The sequence below is a fragment of the Ambystoma mexicanum genome, chromosome 8 (assembly GCF_040938575.1).
Source record: "Ambystoma mexicanum isolate Mex_15411 chromosome 8, UKY_AmexF1_1, whole genome shotgun sequence".
Taxonomy (NCBI): Eukaryota; Metazoa; Chordata; class Amphibia; order Caudata; family Ambystomatidae; genus Ambystoma; species Ambystoma mexicanum.
In genome coordinates this window covers 1,677,615,865-1,677,635,918 of record NC_090929.1, presented here as the reverse complement: position 1 = coordinate 1,677,635,918, position 20,054 = coordinate 1,677,615,865, and the positions used below count along the sequence as shown (strand labels likewise).

Below are 20,054 nucleotides of genomic sequence, written 5' to 3'. Positions count from 1 at the left end.
ACCGTAGGAAGTGAAAAGAGGGGGAACCCGGAGCAGAATGAGCGTGCATTTCAGGGGGGCTGCTTTCTGGGGTAGGCTGCCCAGCCTTTGTAGTGCAAGGACAAAGCCTGCGCTGTTGTTAAAGCCTGTGCTGTCACCATGGCGAACCCTTATCCGCTGTGCAACCAAATTGCCCCGGTCGGAGTGTAGCTCTGGGCCCTTTGAGCGGGGAGGCCTGGGGAAAGGTAATGGCCAGAGCAGTGAGGCAGGAGGATGGAACACCTGACTGATTTTGCGCTGGGTGCGGATCCGCTGTGATTTATGTCAGGCAACCAATTCTGGATTTGGGCATTCTTGTTGGGTTTGCTAGGCCAAGAACTTTGGTCTTTGTGAGGCCAAGCTTCGGGTAGGCACTTCATCTCCAGACTTGGATGAGGGACAGAAATTGCTTGAGTGGATGGATGTCGTCGATGGAATTGACCTTTAGGCGAAGCTGTTCATCATTCGCCTGTCGGTGTATCTTGATGTTGCTGTTGGCCCTGAGATTCCCCAGAAGTCCTATTTAGAGGTTGAGGGGAACAGAGCACAAGATGGGGCCTTGTGGAACTCTGCAGGTTACTGTGTGAGGCTGAGAGCTGTTTGGGCCCACCTGGACAAGATGGTCTCTGTCGAAGTGACAGGACTTTACCGTCGAAAGCCAAGCATGTGGCGAGGATGTTGGGTTTCATGGTCAATGATATCAAATGCAGCAGAGAAGTCAAGGAGAATGTGTAAAGAGGGGGTCCCCTTTTTCCAGGAACGTCATTGAACACTCGGGTGGTGGTGGTGGTCTCTGTGCTGCCTCATGGTCAGAAACGGGATTCGTCGTCCTGTAGGAGATTGGTCCTTTCATAGAACTGGGTGGCGATGGTTTGCTCAGTCTCTTTGCCGAGGATGGACAGGCGAGTCACAGGGCCATATCATTGACCAGGCCAGTTTCCTCAGCATGGGGAGACGCCCTCCCACTTTCAGTGCAACTGGGAAGGTGCCCTTGTGTGAGAGGTGCGTTGATGGTGTTGAGAAGTGGTGTGTGTGCTTCACCTTTGACCTTCACAAAGGAGGAGGGGAGCATATCATCTTTGCAGTTGGTGGGATTCATGGCTGCAAGAGCGTTGGCCGGGTCTTCTGGAGTACCTGTCCTGAATTAGGTCCATTTTGATGTGCTGTGGGCCTGTATGGGTGGGATGTCTGTGATGTGTTTGGAGCTGTCACTGTGTTGCCTTATATTGTCTGTCTTATCTGTGAAGAAGCTGTTGAAGGTGTTATATTTGAAAATGGATTGTGGTACTGCCGGTTTGGCAGTGGGTTCATGCCGTGCTTCACAACTTGCAAGAACACTCTGCTCTTGGTGGATTCTTAAATTACAGCGGTTGTGTAGTAGTTCACTTTGGCTGTGGTGATGAGTGCCCTGTCTTCTTCTCGCAGAGTTCAGAGGGTGATCAGGTCTTTCTCCAGAGCTGTTATTTTCTGCAGTTGGAGCGCTTGCTGTCGATGAGTCCCTGTGTGCTTATCGCAGAGTTCTGAGGTGATGAGGTCTTTATGTTGGTGGGATTCTCTCCAGAGCTGTTCTTTTCTGCCGTTGGAGCTCTTGCTGTCGACGAGTCCCTGTGCGTGCCAAATCATGGAAGGCTTGTTTTTTTGTTGTTGAAGTTGCAGTGGTGTGTGTGTGTGTCGAGGATCTAAGGGTGTGGTTGAGTTCTCCTAAGGTGCTGGACGTGGAGGCCAAGGTGAGGAGATCTCCTTCCAGCGCATCAATTGGAACATTTTTTGAAAGAGCGTTGGGGTGTCTTGGTCGGTTTGGGTTGGCCATGACTATTATATCTGTGGAAATAATTGTATACAGATTAAATCACCTGATAATAGGCAGAGGGAATTTAACAATTTAACAGTGTATACACTGAATATTGTTTATGGTGACCAAATGGGTCATGGATATATGTATGAATTAATTTGATGTTAGAGTGAGTGAATGAATGGTAGGAATGAGTGTGCGTGAGTTCAATTTGAGTAATTTTGAATAAATTGATTTTTATAAGACAAATTTGGATTGAGACATTTATTGGTATATATAAAAAGATAAATGCATATGATCTGTCATCCTCCATCCTATGGGTCCACTATTGTTGTTTGAAGTATTTGGCCTGAAGGGCCATTGATTATGAACAGGCACCCCTTCATTTTTTGGATCCCCTAGGCTCGAATGCTGACTCCCCTATGCCTGGATGCCCACTCCCCTATGCCCGAATGCCCACTCCCCTATGCCCGAATGCTGACTCCCCTATGCCTGGATGCCCATTCCCCTATGCCTGGATGCTGACTCCCCTATGCCTGGATGCCAACTCCCCTATGCCTGGATGCCCACTCCCCTATGCCCGAATGCCCACTCCCCTATGCCCGAATGCTGACTCCCCTATGCCTGGATGCCAACTCCCCTATGCCTGGATGCCGACTCCCCTATGCCTGGATGCCCATTCCCCTATGCCTGGATGCTGACTCCCCTATGCCTGGATGCTGACTCCCCTATGCCTGGATGCCCACTCCCATATGCCCGAATGCTGACTCCCCTATGCCAAGATGCCCATTCCCCTATGCCTGGATGCTGACTCCCCTATGCCTGGATGCCCATTCCCCTATGCCTGGATGCTGACTCCCCTATGCCTGGATGCCCATTCCCCTATGCCTGGATGCCGACTCACCTATGCCTGAATGTCCACTCCACTGTGCCTCATTGCTGACACCCCTGTTTATTATTTGTTTATTATTTGTAATGCGCCGGAATACCCTAGGGCAACAGGGCGCAGCAGATACAGAAATTTGCGAAACTTAGTTGCAGACAATAAAATCTATACAAGGCATAAACAGAATAATAATGAAGGTAAGCAGGAGTATATAGATATATACAGTTAACAGTTGTGTGTCCAGTATGTCCAAGTGACAAGAGGGAGAGGCGGAACCTGGCTCAGTATGTTTAGACAACGGCTGTCTTCAGCCAGGACATCATCTTGGAGCGGAAGTTTTGGTAGGGTAAGTCCATTCTAAGAGTGGGTGGTAGGGAGTTCCACAGTTTAGCCGCTTTCACTGGGAAGCTATTACCTCCTATGCTAGATCGTTTGTAGTTAGGGACGGAGAGGCAGTCTCTGTATGCTGTCCTTGTCGGTCTCAAGGATGTCAGTCTGTGAAATCTGTTGATCAGGTAGATGGGGGCCGCGTTATTGAGGGACTTGTGGGTGAGTGAGGCCGTTTTTAGGGAGATTTTGTCTATGATAGGGGTCCAGTTGTTCTGCTGGCTGTGTGCTGTGATGTGGTCTCTTCTTGAGATTCCCAGGGCCGCTCTGAGTGCATTGTTCTTGAGGGTTTGTAACTTGCTAGTAGTGGCTTTGGAGGACCCAAGATAAAGGGCGTTACAGTAGTCTAAGCGGGATAGTATGAGGGCTCTGGCCAGGGTCAGGCAGCTGGTGTCGGATAGAAAGGGTTTGGCTGTACGGATCAATTTACACGTGTAAGCCGTGGAGGAGGCTAGTGAGTTCACCTGTTTGTTAAAGGAGAAGTTGGAGTCCAGGTAGAAGTCCAGTGTTTTGACTTTGTGTCCCACTCTGATGGTGTTGCCATCAATCATGAAGGATGAGTAAGCTGGGCTTAATTTCTTTAGGCTGGCAGTGGTACCCAAGGTGATGAGTTCAGTTTTATCATCATTCAGGCATAGACCGTGAGTGGCCATCCATTCCTGGATGATGATGTAAACCCTATTCACCAAGGCCAAATCCTTTCCATAATCTCCAGAAAGCGGAAGGAGGATCTGGGTATCGTCTGCATAGTTAGTGTAGGTGATACCGAGATGATCCAGATCATAGAAAAGGGGCTTGGTGAATATGTTATACAGTGTAGGGGAGACACAGGAGCCCTGAGGTATGCCAGAGGTGATGGGTATGGGGTCTGCAGCATCTGTAGGAGAAAAAACCCTCATGGTTCTGCCATCGAGGAAAGATCTAATCCATGTATTGGCCTCGGGGGAGAAGTGGGCGGCCGTGTGTAGGTGAGTGCAAAGGACCGAGTGGTCGACCAGGTCAAATGCTGCAGAGAGGTCGAGGAGGAGGAGTAATGCTGCTTGGCCATTGTCTTAAAGCAGATCGATCTGTGTTTTAAAGTCGATCAGAGCTGTCTCAGTCCCATGTTGGGGTCGGAAGCATGATTGTCTGGCTCCTAACAGGTGGTGTTCTTCCAGGTGCTTCTGTATTTGAACATAGGCGACCTTGTCCAGGATTTTCAGGAGGAATGGTACTGTTGTTATGGGTCTGTAATTAGTAGGGTTAGCTGGGTCAAGAGTAGGTTTTTCTAGTAGAGGTAGTACCCAGGATTGTTTTAGGTTGGTTGGGATGGACCCAGTGGAGAAGGAGGCATTGATTAGCTTTGTGATAAATGGGGAGAGGTCGCGGGCAGCGTCTTTTATGAGCTGTGCTGGACATAGGTCTCCCTGGCAGTTAGAGGGCTTCAATGACAAGATGATTTTTTCAACTTCGAGTATGGTCACTTTGGTAAAATTGAATCGTGTATATTCACTTGTAGTCTGCTTCTCGGGTAGCTTGGACAAGGCAGGGTTATTTAAGGATGCTTTTTTACAAGATATTTTATTTTGTAACGTAGCGATTTTGTTGGCTAAGGCATTTTGGATGTCGGTGCACCAATTCTTATCTTTAATGCAGGTGTCTGGTGGTGCTATGGGGGTTTCTACTTCTTTTAGAATCGAGAATAATTCCTTCATGTTTGAACTGGCTTGGGAGATATGGGAGTCAAAGGAGGTACGTTTTGCTAGGAGGATTTCTTTTTATACAGGGCCGCTAGTTTGGTGAATTTGATTTTATTGCCTACTGATGGGTCTCTTTTCCAGATGGTTTCACAATTTCTTTTTTGCTGTCTTAAGTTTTTGAGGAATGGTGTATACCAATTGTTCAGGTGTGTTTTGGGCTTGCTTGGCCTTAGTTTGAGGGGGGCTATTAAGTCCAGGGAAGTGGCCATATTTTATTATATTCCTCAACCAAGGTCTCAGGATCCAAGTTGTCAGGGAGTGAGTTGAGTGTGGGGAGTAGGTTGGGGATGAGTCTCTCCACCGTGATGCTCTTTTTGTTTCTCGTGAGTGTGGGTGGGGCCCTACCGGGCTGCATAGGAGGAGGTCTAGTGGTGGACAGTCCAGGCAAGTGGTGAGATGTCAGTAATGTTAGCTAGGCAGTTGTAATCAGCCACCCAGTCAAGTATTCTGCCCTTGTCATTGGTGGGTTTAAGGCTTCTTTGAGTGAATCCTAGCTCGGTAAGGGTGTTAAGCGTGGTGATGGCAGCTTGGTCTTCGGGGTCGTTGAAACCCATGTTGAAGTCTCCAAGGGTGAGTACATGCGTGGCGTTTTTTAGGTTAGTGGATAGGATAGTGTTAAGATCCTCATTGAATGTGCCTAATGGGCCTGGAGGGCAATAGATCACATGGATGTTAAGGGTTTGGGTATTGGTAATGGGAACTTTGGCTGAGAGTAGTTCGCAAGAAGGGACACTGATGGTGGTAGCTGCTCTTATAGGAAGGTACATTTATGAATGATGGCAACACCGCCTCCTCTAGAGTTGGGTCGGTCTTGTCTCAAGATGGTGTAATTATCAGGGACTGCTAACATAAGCATGGGGCCTGCTGCTGGATGGAGCCAGGTCTCTGTGATAGCAAGGAGGTCCAGGTATTCATTGATAATTAGGTCTACAATTTCAGTTGCGTGAGCTACTAGTGATCTAGCGTTGATTAGAGCTCCCTTGATTTGGGGGCTCACTATGGGTGTAGTGGTAGTAGAGGCCGACAATTTCTGTGTGGGTTTAGTACTTTTCTGGTTAGTGGGATGAGGTGGATATTTAGTATGGTGGTTTAGAGATAATTTAGGTTTGTAGTTGTTAGGGCTGGTGGGAGTGGAGCTGGGTCTCTTAGTGGTGGGCATGGAATGGGCAAGTGGTTCGTGGATTTTGGCTAATTTGGCTCTGAGTCTTGTATTCCTATCTATAGTGGGGCAAGGGATGCTAGTCGGTAGCACTAGAGGTGCCTCAATTATCATTAGCGGTGAGCTGTTGGATGAATTGGAGTTAGGTAAGGTCGCGCACATGGTCGTTGGATGTTTAGGCGGCATGTTGGACAGTATTATGGTGATTAAGAACAGCAGGGAGCAGGCAAGGCAATTACTGAGCAGGGGAGGCATGCTAGTTAGTTGCAAAAATGCAAAATGCATATGCAGACGGGGTGTACCTAGATACAGAATTCGCACTAGGGCTGAAAATGCATGTGCTATGTCTGGGTGCCCACTCCCCTGTGCCCGGATGCCCACTCCCCTGTGCCCGGATGCCCACACCCCTATGCCCGATACTACCTTTACTGTGCCAGGATGCTGACTCCCCTGTGCCCAGATGCCCACTCCCCTGTGCCCGGATGCCCACACCCCTATGCCCGATACTACCTTCACTGTGCCAGGATGCTGACTCCCCTGTGCCCAGATGCCCACTCCCCTGTGCCCGGATGCCCACTCCCTTGTGCCCGGATGCCCACACCCCTATGCCCGATACTACCTTTATTGTGCCAGGATGCCGACTCCCCTGTGCCCAGATGCCCACTCCCCTGTGCCCGGATGCCCACACCCCTATGCCCGATACTACCTTTACTGTGCCAGGATGCTGACTCCCCTGTGCCCGGATGCCCACTCCCCTGTGCCCGGATGCCCACTCACCTATGCCCGATACTACCTTCACTGTGGCTAGATGCCGACTCGCCTGCGCCCAAAGCCGCCATTACTTTGTCTTAATATCTCCACTCTTGTTGCCAAATTTTCCCGCCAATTCCAACTCGTGTTGGTGCACGTCCCGGTTACAGAGCCACGCCTTGTGTTTTCCTTTGCTGTGTGCATTAAGGTGTGGCAGCTTGAATTGCGACGCCACGCACTGTGAGGGCGCCTCAGGTTGCGCCGGGATTCCTTCCATGGAACTGCTCTGTGCCCCGCCCCCAGCCCCTTGACTTCACCAGATCCACCGCCGGGCTTTGGAGGCAGCCGCGGTGCCCCCGCACCCCCACAGACAGCACATCAGGGGGCAGGAATGAGTGCCCGGTCACTGGGAGGCGACTGGCCCGACACAGGCCCTTCGGTCTTTCATAAGGATCGGGCTGTCCGGGCATGCCCCCCCTCACCCCCACACGGACCCCTCCAGCGTGCGTGGAGCTGCGCCGCCGCGCCCGGACATGCCACACTTGGCGGTGCCTCCAGCCACTCCTGACGTTAATAAATCGGTGCTTGATTTATTAATGTCTGGGACAAGACGAGGCACGGGCGGCCCGAGAGCCGCGGGTGGGTGGGCGGCTGCTGCTGGGGGAGGAGGCTCGCCAGGTGTTGGGGGAGAGGCCTGTCACTGTTTCCCCTCTCTATTTCACATGCCCACCCTTCCTGTATCTGCCCTACGCATTGGCGCGTGTGCAGGGGGGCTGCGCCACGACCCTCACCCCCTTCTCTTTACACGTAGAAGCTCACATTGGCAAGCGGGTGGGGGGCGAGAGGGTATCTTGTGAGCCTGCGAGGAGGTTCTCCTGGAAGCCCCGTGTGTAAGCAGAAGGGGCCTGTGGAGGGTGCCATGGCGGGGAGACTTGGGGGCCCGTGGAGGCAGGACTGAGGTCCCAGGATTAGGCCTGTGTAGAGAGAGCACGGCTCTAGCTTCGAGGCCTGTAGACGCATACAGGATCCTGCACGCAGACCCGAGCCTATACAAGCAGGATGGAGCCTGTCGAGGATAACTCAGGCAGTGGGAGGGCCAGCCTGTAAAAGCCGATTGGAGGGGCTTGTGGAAGGACCAGGGTGTCCATAACTGCACCCACCATCTCACGAGAGTGTCTAGATTTGAGCCGAAGAGCCCACACAGTGCCACAGCCCCATTCTGCTCCTGTCCCATTCGGACAACGACTCGCTGTGTGATCGTGGGCGAGTCACGGCGACCTTCTGTGCCACCGTTTCTGAACTGGGATCTTAAAGCGCTTGTAAGCAGCCTGAAGAATAACGGTCCGTCCCAGGGCACGCACGCACCCCCTTCAAAGTGTTGGTTATAAAGTGCAAAAAGCCCCCCCCCCCTCCCGGTGGAAGTACCAGCCCATCTGAGGCACCTTTGTGGGGGTAGGTAACTGCATGGCGGGAAAGCAAGACACTTCAAAGGCAGACTCCGGCGTTCTGGGGGTGGACGTTTAAATGGCCGTTTAGAGATGGCAGAAGGTTTTGAAATCACTTCGGCGAGGCTGTTTACGTTCCCTGTGAAAATGTTTTTTTTTGTTTAATAAAAAGTTTAGAAAGCGAATGTCTAATGATGTCAGCCTTTGAAAAAACACACACACGGCAGTGGAATAATTTAATGACGGCTGCGAGGAGGATTTTTTTTTTGTGCCACCACAAGTTAAACAGGCTGTCTGTTTGGAGAGCTTGTGCCAGCTTATGTCAGGGCCTGGATTCCCTGCCGAGGGCCCCGCTGCCAAGTGCCCTCAAAGGGGCCATTGTTCGGCGGGTCGGCATGGCTCTCTGCGCCACGTCGGGGGTACCACGCCCGCGGAGCGACAGCGTCCCGTGGCAGCGGGTTCAGCTCGGAGGCACAGCCTCGTGGCACCCAGGGCACCGTGCAGTGGCGTCGTGTGTGTGGAGTGAGAGGTGTTACTGACGGTGGGGACTACCTAGCGCCTAGACATAGCGTGCGGTGGCGAGGTGTGTGTGGAATGAGAGGTGTTACTAACGGTGGGGCCTACCTAGCGCCTAGATATAGCGTGCAGTGGCGACGTGTGTGTGGAGTGAGAGGTGTTACTGACGGTGGGGCCTACCTAGCGCCTAGATATAGCGTGCAGTGACGACGTCTGTGTGGAGTGAGAGGTGTTACTGACATGGCGCCTTTTCAATTTCCAAAGTGGCCAAATACTGTCACATTTAAATGAAGGAGCTCTTTGATAACATTTCCTAATATTTTAGGTAGAGTTCTGGTAGCAGAAGCAGGCAAGCTTTATGCATGGAAGCACAACAGCGGCTTTGCAGGTAAAAGCTGGTATGGAGTTCAGGTTCTGGAGAATACTTGGGCAGGGAGATTTTTTGGTAAATAAAAGTACCATTCAGTTGCATAATACGAACACCCGGAAAAAGTGTTGAATGGAAAAATATAGCCTAGAAAATCGAGCCTCTTTCCTAAGCAGGACCCGTCTGATCGCCTAAGAGAGAGCAATTATTTAATTCACTGAATGTCGAAATGTTTGATGGCAGGAAAGCATGTTATTCAGAAATGCTGGAAAAGCGCCTAGACGCCCAACGTGGAAGAGGATAGCTCAGGGGCAACGTCCTCGCCTTGGGAAGCACCACAGGTTCGATCCCTGAGTCCGCACTTAGAAACCTCTGGGTATTAAGCGTGTTATAAATGGTTGTATAGTAATTGACCTTTTCACAATTGACCTCTGGAGAATTGACCTAATTTAGAATTTGTACCTATCATATCATGTCAATGACCGATAAATGAATCTAGGCAAGGTCACAGACAGCCTTAGTGTGCACCTGGAAAAGTACAGAAGCATTGGGGCTTCGCACCCAGACTGGTAGGAGGGACCCCTCTTGCACTGACTCGACGCTGACCTTAATCTGAAATTGCTTATTTTTCCCCATCGGCAACTCTTATTATCTACCATGTCCTTAAAACACATGTCTTTATAGACACACTGGCCAGTTTCTTTGCCTCGCCCTTGACTTAGAGCTGGAGAGGGCCCACTTGCTCCTGCCTTAAGTCGGGTTTAAGTCCCAGTTTTGAACCCGCTGCCTCCCCAAGAGCCGGCTATTTTATGTTGTCAGTGCTGTTGTAATGCTCTCTACCTTTGGCAACAGAAAACAACTTACCTGTACTTCTGCATTTTCTCAAAATAATAAAAAAAAATGTAAACAAAAATAAAGCATAAAAATAACATCAAATTAATAATATAGATGAAGGAAAATTAGAATCTGAAAAAGATGGGGTTGAATAGGAGGACAGGCTTTTGGCAAATAGCTCTGTTCATGATTTAAGAGGCTACAGGAGGAGATTCCTTTAGTCGGGGAGGGCAACATTAAGGCTATTTGCAGTGCCTCGCTGTGTGGGCGGAAGGGAGTCACTATTCGTCATTTTGCTGTTTCTGCCTTTTCTTAAATTTCAAATTTTCCCCTTCGATTTTGTTCTGTTTCTATTAATCGTTCTTTCTCTGTATGTAAATATGGATGTCTGTGTGATACATATGTGTCTATATATATATATATATAAAATGTAAACAGATACAAGCATCAGAAATACAATTATGGTAAATCATGTATGCCTAATATGCAATTATACAACTATTTTGCAATCAACAGCTTACTGTAGAGATTTTGTTTACTAATTTGCATAATTTATTCAACGCATGCATTCTTTTAAAGCGCCAAGTGATGATTCAGTTCTTTGGGCGCCTACGTGTTAACCCTTTTCATTCCGGTTCCCTCCTTAGAGCGGTCACCCCACCGACCGATCCTGCAGGCTGGGCTTCCCGCGAACACGTCCACGAAGGTTGGTGGTGACGCAGAGTTCGTTTGTAAAGTCTACAGCGATGCGCAGCCACACATCCAGTGGATAAAGCACATTGAGATCAACGGCAGTAAATATGGGGCGGACGGGCTTCCGTACCTGAAAGTGCTGAAGGTAAGCGCATGGGCCGCCGCCAAGCGAAGCAAGTATAGACTTTCATAATGGGGCTCTGCCATTATAAAACGCTTCTGTGAATTAGGCCCCTACTGTATACCTTCACCCCCTGACCTTTCACTAGAGTGCGGCATTTCAGAAAACCTGGTCTGGAATCTGAAAAAGTGGACATCCACATCAACCTGCAGCCCATGAAGGAGGTGCAATATTTAAGCATTTCAATTTTGCTTGTGAAATAGGGTAGACTTGATTATTTTTTCCCTCTGTCAAATTGAAGTTTTTATTTAATTTTCAACAGAGCAAAATAAATGAAAAACCTGAATTAAAAGAAGCCCACGCTTTTTTGGTTATAAAAAAGTACATCAAACTTTTTTCTGACTTCAAAATAAGTGAAACATCTGCAAACATTTATAAAAGTTGTTAATGTTTAAACTGTTTTTAGAACTTTTTGTAATTCTACCAATGCAGGTCAGGCTATTTTATTAGTCACAAATCCTGTCAACATTTTTTAGGGTTTTCTGCTATTTCATATGACTGTAAAGAACCAAAGTCACTTTTTCCTAGAGCTGGGAGGGGGGAGAGAGGCGAGGTGACCAAACAGGCCCAGTTAAACTTAACACAATAGTTGCCACCTCTGAGTTACATCATGGGCAAAGTTCATAAACTTACTTTGAAAAAAAGCATTCACAAACAATTCTGGAATTTCTCCTCCATTTAGCGAGCTCTCACCTGGCAACCCCTAAAATGCCCAAGAGGCTGGTTAATAAGGAAGTTACTGATAGTTCTGACACACTCCTGAATTATTCCCGGAGAGAGACTAACTGATCCACAGTGAAGTGTCCAGGAGTAACTTGACTTAATCATTTATTCTAGAAGAGCGACTAACTGATCCACAGTGAAGTGTCCAGGAGTAACTTGACTTAATCATTTACTCTAGAAGAGCGACTAACTGATCCACAGTGAAGTCTCCAGGAGTAACTTGACTTAATCATTTACTCTAGAAGAGTGACTAACTGATCCACAGTGAAGTCTCCAGGAGTAACTTGACTTAATCATTTACTCTAGGAGAGCGACTAACTGATCCACAGTGAAGTCTACAGGAGTAACTTGACTTAATCATTTACTCTAGGAGAGAGACTAACTGATCCATAGTGAAGTCTCCAGGAGTAACTTGACTTAATCATTTACTCTAGGAGAGAGACTAACTGATCCACAGTGAAGTCTCCAGGAGTAATTAACCTTAATCCTCTTACTCCAGGAGAGAGACTAACTGATCCACAGTGAAGTCTCCATGAGTAATTTGACTTAATCATTTACTCTACGAGAGAGAATAACTGATCCACATTGAAGTCTCCAAGTGTAACTTGACTTAATCATTTTCTTTAGGAGAGCGATTAACTGATCCACAGTGAAGTCTCCAGGAGTAACTTGACTTAATCATTTACTCTAGAACAGAGACTAACTGATCCACAGTGAAGTCTCCAGGAGTAACTTGACTTAATCATTTACTCTAGAAGAGAGACTAACTGATCCACAGTGAAGTCTCCAGGAGTAACTTGACTTAATCATTTACTCTAGAACAGAGACTAACTGATCCACAGTGAAGTCTCCAGGAGTAACTTGACTTAATCATTTACTCTAGAACAGAGACTAACTGATCCACAAAGAAGTCTCCAGGAGTAATTTGCCTTAATCCTCTCACTACAGGAGAGAGACTAACTGATCCACAGTGAAGCCTCCAGGAGTAACTTGACTTAATCATTTACTTTAGAAGAGAGACTAACTGATCCACAGTGAAGTCTCCAGGAGTAACTTGACTTAAGCATTTACTCTAGGAGAGAGACTAACTGATCCATAGTGAAGTCTCCAGGAGTAACTTGACTTAATCATTTACTCTAGGAGAGAGACTAACTGATCCACAGTGAAGTCTCCAGGAGTAACTTGACTTAATCATTTACTTTAGGAGAGAGATTAACCGATCCACAGTGAAGTCTCCAGGAGTAATTTGCCTTAATCCTCTCACTACAGGAGAGAGACTAACTGATCCACAGTGAAGTCTCCAGGAGTAACTTGACTTAATCATTTACTTTAGAAGAGAGACTAACTGATCTACAGTGAAGTCTCCAGGAGTAACTTGACTTAAGCATTTACTCTAGGAGAGAGACTAACTGATCCACAGTGAAGTCTCCAGGAGTAACTTGACTTAATCATTTACTCTAGGAGAGAGACTAACTGATCCACAGTGAAGTCTCCAGGAGTAACTTGACTTAATCATTTACTCTAGGAGAGAGACTAACTGATCCACAGTGAAGTCTCCAGGAGTAACTTGACTTAATCATTTGCTCTAGGAGAGATACTAACTGATCCACAGTGAAGTCTCCAGGAGTAACTTGACTTAATCATTTGCTCTAGGAGAGAGACTAACTGATCCACAGTGAAGTCTCCAGGAGTAACTTGACTTAATCATTTACTCTAGGAGAGAGACTAACTGATCCACAGTGAAGTCTCCAGGAGTAATTTGCCGTAATCCTCTCACTACAGGAGAGAGACTAACTGATCCACAGTGAAGTCTCCAGGAGTAACTTGACTTAATCATTTACTTTAGAAGAGAGACTAACTGATCCACAGTGAAGTCTCCAGGAGCAACTTGACTTAATCATTTACTCTAGGAGAGAGACTAACTGATCCACAGTGAAGTCTCCAGGAGTAACTTGACTTAATCATTTACTCTAGGAGAGAGACTAACTGATCCACAGTGAAGTCTCCGGGAGTAATTTGCCGTAATCCTCTCACTACAGGAGAGAGACTAACTGATCCACAGTGAAGTCTCCAGGAGTAACTTGACTTAATCATTTACTCTAGGAGAGAGACTAACTGATCCACAGTGAAGTCTCCAGGAGTAATTAACCTTAATCCTCTTACTCCAGGAGAGAGACTAACTGATCCATAGTGAAGTCTCCAGGAGCTACTCTTCAGCAGTGCAAATTCAATTTGAACCGGGCAAATATTCCATGAATCGGCACCTAAGTGTGTTTTTGGGTTGTGTCTAACGTCTTGGAGGTGGCCCTTTGTGAGCACTGCGTCCAGTAGTAAGTTACGAACACACCTTGGAGTAGCGTATATCCCGGCACACATGAAAACACAATGCTATTTCTAGGAGTCTTGCCCATGGTCCTGAATTTAGAAACCGATGGATATTAATGCTTAAAAGTCACCTGTAGTATATTTGCTGTCAATACCACATGCAGCCTAAATAATAAAACATTTCTAGATTAAAATACAAAATAAATCTATATGTATAGTTTTATTATTGTGATCTTTTACACACAATCATGAAACATACACATCAAAAGAACACCACTTAATGCATCCTACAAAAGAGCATTAAAACAGAATGAACTATTCAATCACCATTTAGACATTTCTCATCATAAAATGCTTCAACCATTCAGGGAGCAGGCTTCCCCACCTCTGCCCAAAGTGCTTGAGCCATCTAAGGTGACAAGTGCTGCCCTAAGCCTTCAGTGCTTCTAAGCGTCACAAGAGCGATGATTATAATCTGTTCATTTACAATAAATATAATCAAATAAATGTGTAAACAAGCCATGAAAAAAATGATTGTATTACAGAGCATTTTCAAACTAAATAGTGGCATACATTTAATATTCTGCAATTTAATGGAATACAATAAAGCCTATTGTACAGTTATCACTGTCAGCAGACACATCTCTGTACTTTTACTAGCCTTGTTTATGGACTTTGGCAAAAAATGGGATTTAAATCAATTTCAAACTTTTTTACCTACAAATTGTAAATATTTCCCGCACTCAAGTAACGTGTAAACAAACGTGATTTGTAGATGAAACCCGTAAGAGACCGTCTCTGCGGAGGGCCTGATTCCCAGAAGTGTTTTGTAATGGCGCAATCCCATTGGAAAACGCTCTGTCAATCAGGCCTTTCATCTTTCAAATACATTATTAAACTTTTTGAAACGTATACAAAGTTGAGATAATTAATTTCCCCCTAAAACAATAATAAAGCGATACTATCCAAGCCACTTATCATGTTGGACTTATTTTGATGATCAAGAAAAATGTTGCAGATTAATATCAAATTCTAAAACAATTATATTTTATATAACGTATAGAAAAAAGCATAGGTTGTTTATTTTCCCTAAGAAAAGCAAGGTTAAAATCCATAGCTGAGTTTTCCGCATACCTAAACTACCACACTGCCATGAAGATTTGCATTGCCTGAAAAAAAAATTGCACAAATATTTAGAATCTTTTTAATCATTTTTGCACATTTGTTTTTTTTTTTTAGCAAATTTCATTGAAGTGTGGGCATTTCGCGTTGCTGATTTTCTTTTCTTACCCTAGAAAGCCCCCTTTAAAAAAAAAATTAAAAAAATACATAATTGATCAAATTCATTAGCATGGTACCATTTTGAATACAATTTCACAACATTTCCTTGATAGAAACTGCTCCATTTCGCACAGGACTAGTAAGAGTGTCAGCTTCACCATCCTAAAGTGCAGTGTCGTAACACTGGGTCCAATGAGCATCCAATCAGGGACATCTACAATAACCTGAGGACCAACTTTTCAAAAAAGAAAAGCTGACTTCCTCAGTAGAGTTAGTCCCTCCTCCCTTTCCTGTTCTCCCCTGTAGAGCATTGACTGGCAGCACTTGTCCTGCGCACGCGCTGGTGTTCTGGTGACGGGGCCGCTGAATCACAAACTCCCGCGAGGCAGCAGTGACGTGTCCTCTGTTGCTCTGTTTCCAGCGCTCTGGGATCAATAGTTCCAATGCCGAAGTGTTGACCCTCTACAACGTGACCGTGGCGGACGAGGGCAAGTACATATGCAAGGTCTCCAATTATATAGGGGAGGCCAATCAGTCTGCCTGGCTCACCGTGCTGCCCGATGTGTTGAAAGGTAACGCCATCTGCCGTTGGGTGTGGTGGTCGGCGGGGGTATCTGCCGCTGGTTGCGGTGGTCCTCAGACGCGTCTTGGTGGCGGGGCTCTGTCTTTTGTGCCTCATCTGGTGTCAGTTGGGTAATCCCATTTCTCAATGTTGCCGCCGGTCTGGACCGCCATGGAAAAACCTCACGCTGGGCTGTCCTTCTCTCGAACCCTGTCCCTTTCTGTTTCCCTTTAATCCTCTCTCAACACTCTTTCATTGTTGGCTGGTTACAAGGATATTTCAGAAGTACATTGATAGTTCTCGACTGATTTATAATTGGAGTTTAAGAACTGGTAATTCTCACCTATAATTTAATTACACATCCTTCAATTGAAGGTAGACATCATAAAATAATGACCTGCATGATGTCTAAAGGTATAAACGTTCTTAATCCTGTGTCAGCCTTCTGCCTCAGAAAAACGCAGGTGAAACTAATTTCCCCACTGTAAATTGCAACGGGTCAAAAAAAGTGATTAAAAAAAAATAGTTAAAAAATGAAGTGTCTTAATGATCGCCTGCCAGGGCTCTGAAATAAGAAAGGACCACCATTTTCCTTGTGGAAAGAGGCTGAAGGGATCCTCATGTCCAGTTCTGTGGATCTATTGACCCAGATCCAACTTGCAAACAAGAGAAATCCAACCTGAAAGTCATCAGGTGCAGTGACCACTGCAGTGTCAGAAGAAATTGCACAAATGCACCCAGGACAGTGCTAATGCCAATCCAGTCTGTCAAATGCCCTTTGACCCCGCCCTGCAGAGCCCTGTGCACTTAAGAAGCGTTTTGCCCCCATCTGTGCTCTGGCCCCATTGCTGACCTTTGGCAGTGCCAGTTGTGCACCTGAAAACCTCATAACCCTACTCTTGTCCTCGGACACTTTGCCCCGACCTTCTAAACGGATCTCAGATGCTTTGTCACCTTTGTTGCCTCTTGGGGCTTCCTTGTGATCCACCGCTCACTTTAGTGCACTCTCCTCCTGGCACAATTATTCCAACCACGTCGCTCTCTGCTATCCCCTGCCGGCTCTTTCAAGCCCCCTCCTCCCCGCCCCACTTTCTGGTTCTGTCTTCTGACTCTGGTGCAGAACATTGACGTCTTCCTTCCATTGCCACCCGTGACCTCACCTCACCGCAATCAGGTGTCCCCTCCCTTTGCAATGCCCTCTGAGCCATTATTGTTTCCCCACAGGCCAAGTTTGTTGCCCTATGACCCCTGTCATGTCCCTTTGATCCCCCAATCTGATTATTCTCTCTGATGCCCCCAGTTTCTGCCCTCTGACCCAGCTGCTGGACTCGGACGCCACCCTCACCCTAACACCCCTTTCTCCTACCTTCTAACACCCCATTGCCCTCCATCTGACACCTCGGTGGTGGTTTCCCATTCATCCCTGCTGGCTGTCCTCAGACTCTCCTGCCTCCCTCTAACCTCGTTCCCTTCTCTCTCCTTTTGCTCTCGCTCCTTGTTCGAGAGGACCTCCTGGATGCCTGTTTTTCCATGCCGCCCTTGTGATTGCATGCGTGTTCCCATGGTGGTGGTGGTGGTGGGACTTAGATTCGCCTACCCTTGTCCTCAAGATGCAAGGGGGGAAACTGCTGGGTGAAATCTGTCTTTTGGTGGTGGAAGGATTTGTGGATTGGGAGAGAACCCGGGTACTAGCCCCCACGATGGCAGACTGGCTTACAGCGGACTATCTCCATTTGCCCAGGCAGGAAAGATCCTTTGAAAGGCCAATGGGTTGCTTGTGTTTCGCTCCACTGGCCTATCAGAGAAACCGTCCCTTGCTGGGGAATTCGGAGATGTTCCCCCACACCAGCTCACACCATTGATTTGGAAATTCACCAACTTGAACTCTTGTAAAATACATGTCAAAGATGCCCTGCCATAAGCCTAGACCTTCTGGTGGAGCCTGGCTCTTCTGTCCACAAGTCCTGCCCCTCTGGTGCCTACTTTCTGTTTTCTTGCTCCTGTTCCCTTGCAGGCGGCCGGTGTTAACACCACGGATAAAGAGATCGAGGTCCTGTATGTGCGCAATGTGTCTTTTGAGGATGCGGGGGAGTATACGTGCTTGGCGGGTAACTCTATCGGGATCTCCTATCACTCTGCATGGTTGACCGTTCTGCCAGGTATATACGCTGCACCTCTGTCTGCCATGTTCCCCTCCACCTGCCTTACCCTTCCTTGTACCCTACCCTCCCTTCATCGCATTACAAGTTATGCTGCTTCTGCGTGCCTCAGTGGGTGCCCATCGCCCTCCTTCGGTGTGGTGCCAATGACTGTACACTGACTAGCCAATCTGTGCCAGAGGAGTGTCCAGGGAGTGGCACGTGCTACCCCTGGAATCTGATTGGCCACCCCATTATCCTAAACTATGATCATTATGTGTGTGTGCTCGCTTGTATTTCATGCCACCCCTGCATAAGTGTGCCCCACTTGGGCCACACCAGTCAAATGAGTCTGGACACGCCACTGTTCTGTGCCCCTTGACTAGCCAATCTGTGCCCCCGACCACTCAATATGTGCCCCCGACCAGTCAGTGAGTTCCCTGACTAGTCAATCGGTGCCCCTGGACTAGTCAATCTATGCCCCTCTGACCAGTTATTCTGTGTTCCCTGGCCAGGCAATGTGTGTCCCTTGACTAATGAATCTGTACCCTACTGATTAATCAAATGGTGCCCCCAAACAGTCAATCAACCCGTGCCCCTCTGATCAGTCAATATGTGCCCCTCTGACCAATCAATGTGTGCCCCCCTGACTAGTCAATCTTTGCCACCCGATCCGTCAATCTGTGCACCCCAACAAGTAAAGATGTGTCCCCCTCACTAGTCAATCTGTGCCCACCTGCTAGTCAATATCTGTGCCCCCGACCAGTGAAACCTTACACCCCCGGCCAGTCAATCTGTGCCCCCATACCAATCTGTGCCCCCTGACCAATAAATCTGCCACCATAACCTTTTCCTCTTTGGCCCTAGACGGTGACATGTGTTCCCGCTCTACTGCTGGCCACACATTCTGTGCTGTCATTACCAGCCAGAGTGTGTCCCCTGACCGGCCAGCCTGGGCCTGTGCCTCGCTATGCCCCTGGGGAATTTCCTTGTAACGGTATCTAAGGGGTGCAGAAGCAGCAAACCCAAGACTCAAGAACCAGCACACTCCAGCACTTGCAACCACCAAAACCACCTGGAAATGTAATGGGTACATAAAAAAACTGCACAAACCCACACCGAAGGGCAATACGTGTAAGGGGAGCCACGGGGAAGGACACTGTACTGCACACAACTGTCGCAGCAGGGAACACATGTGTGAAGGTAGACCACTGCTCAGAAGAATTTCAGGAGGCAAGCAATGCCTGCATTTCCATTCCAGCACCAGAGCCTACAGCTGAGATGGAGATCCAGGGCATAATGCAGTGTGCCTGTACAGCTGAGATGGAGATCCAGGGCATAATGCACTGGGCCTGTACAGCTGAGATGGAGATCCAGGGCATGATGCAGTGTGCCTGTACAGCTGGGATGGAGATCCAGGGCATGATGCAGTGGACCTGCACAGCTGAGATGGAGATCCAGGGCATGATGCAGTGTGCCTGTACAGCTGAGATGGAGATCCAGGGCATGATGCAGTGGGCCTGTACAGCTGGGATGGAGATCCAGGGTATGATGCAGTGGGCCTGTACAGCTGAGATGGAGATCCAGGGCATAATGCAGTGGGCCTGTACAGCTGAGATGGAGATCCATGGCATAATTCAGTGGGCCTGTACAGCTGGGATGGAGATCCAGGGCATGATGCAGTGGGCCTGTACAGCTGGGATGGAGATCGAGGGCATGATGCAGTGTGCCTGCACACCTCAGTGGCGGCACCCGTCAAGAGGTTTCCCTCTCTAACACCCCCTTTGCCGCACCAGAGCCTCATGCAATGTGATTGCACACCTCAGAGTCACAAAGATTCCATTGCTAACAAGCCACCACCCAGCACCTGGGCCTAATGCAGTGTGTCTGCACACCTTGAAGGCAGCACAAGGGCCTATTGCTGTGTGTTTACACGCCTCAAGGCCTGCAACAGAGCCTAACACAGTATGTCCACACACCTCAAAGGCAGTACCAGGGCCTACTGCGCTGTGTCTGCATGCCTCAGAAGCATCAACGTTCACTAATGCAGCGTGTCTGCAAACCTCAGACAGCAGCATGATAAGATGCTGTGTGTCTGCAAACCTTAGAGACAGCAGCATGATATAATGCAGTGTGTCTGCAAACCTTAGAGACAGTAGCATGATCTAATGTAGTGTGTCTTTACACCTCAGAGGCAGCAAGATTGACTAATGCAGCATATCTGCACACCTCAGTGGCAGCAACATGAAATAATGCAG

General features: G+C 47.8%; 1 protein-coding gene across 7 annotated transcripts in view; it reads left to right on the top strand.

Annotated features, from left to right (window-relative positions):
* FGFR2 (fibroblast growth factor receptor 2) overlaps positions 1–20,054 on the top strand; it is a 159,331-nt gene that overhangs the window by 83,260 nt on the left and 56,017 nt on the right. For 3 of the 7 annotated variants that reach the window (XM_069611956.1, XM_069611955.1, XM_069611959.1), the window contains 2 exons: positions 10,541–10,731; positions 17,673–17,817. In XM_069611956.1, the coding sequence (XP_069468057.1) occupies positions 10,541–10,731; positions 17,673–17,817 (336 nt within the window). Of the gene's footprint in view, positions 1–10,540; positions 10,732–15,517; positions 15,669–17,672; positions 17,818–20,054 lie in introns of all 7 variants that reach the window. The other 4 variants (XM_069611954.1, XM_069611953.1, XM_069611958.1 and 1 more) reach the window with 2 other exon arrangements.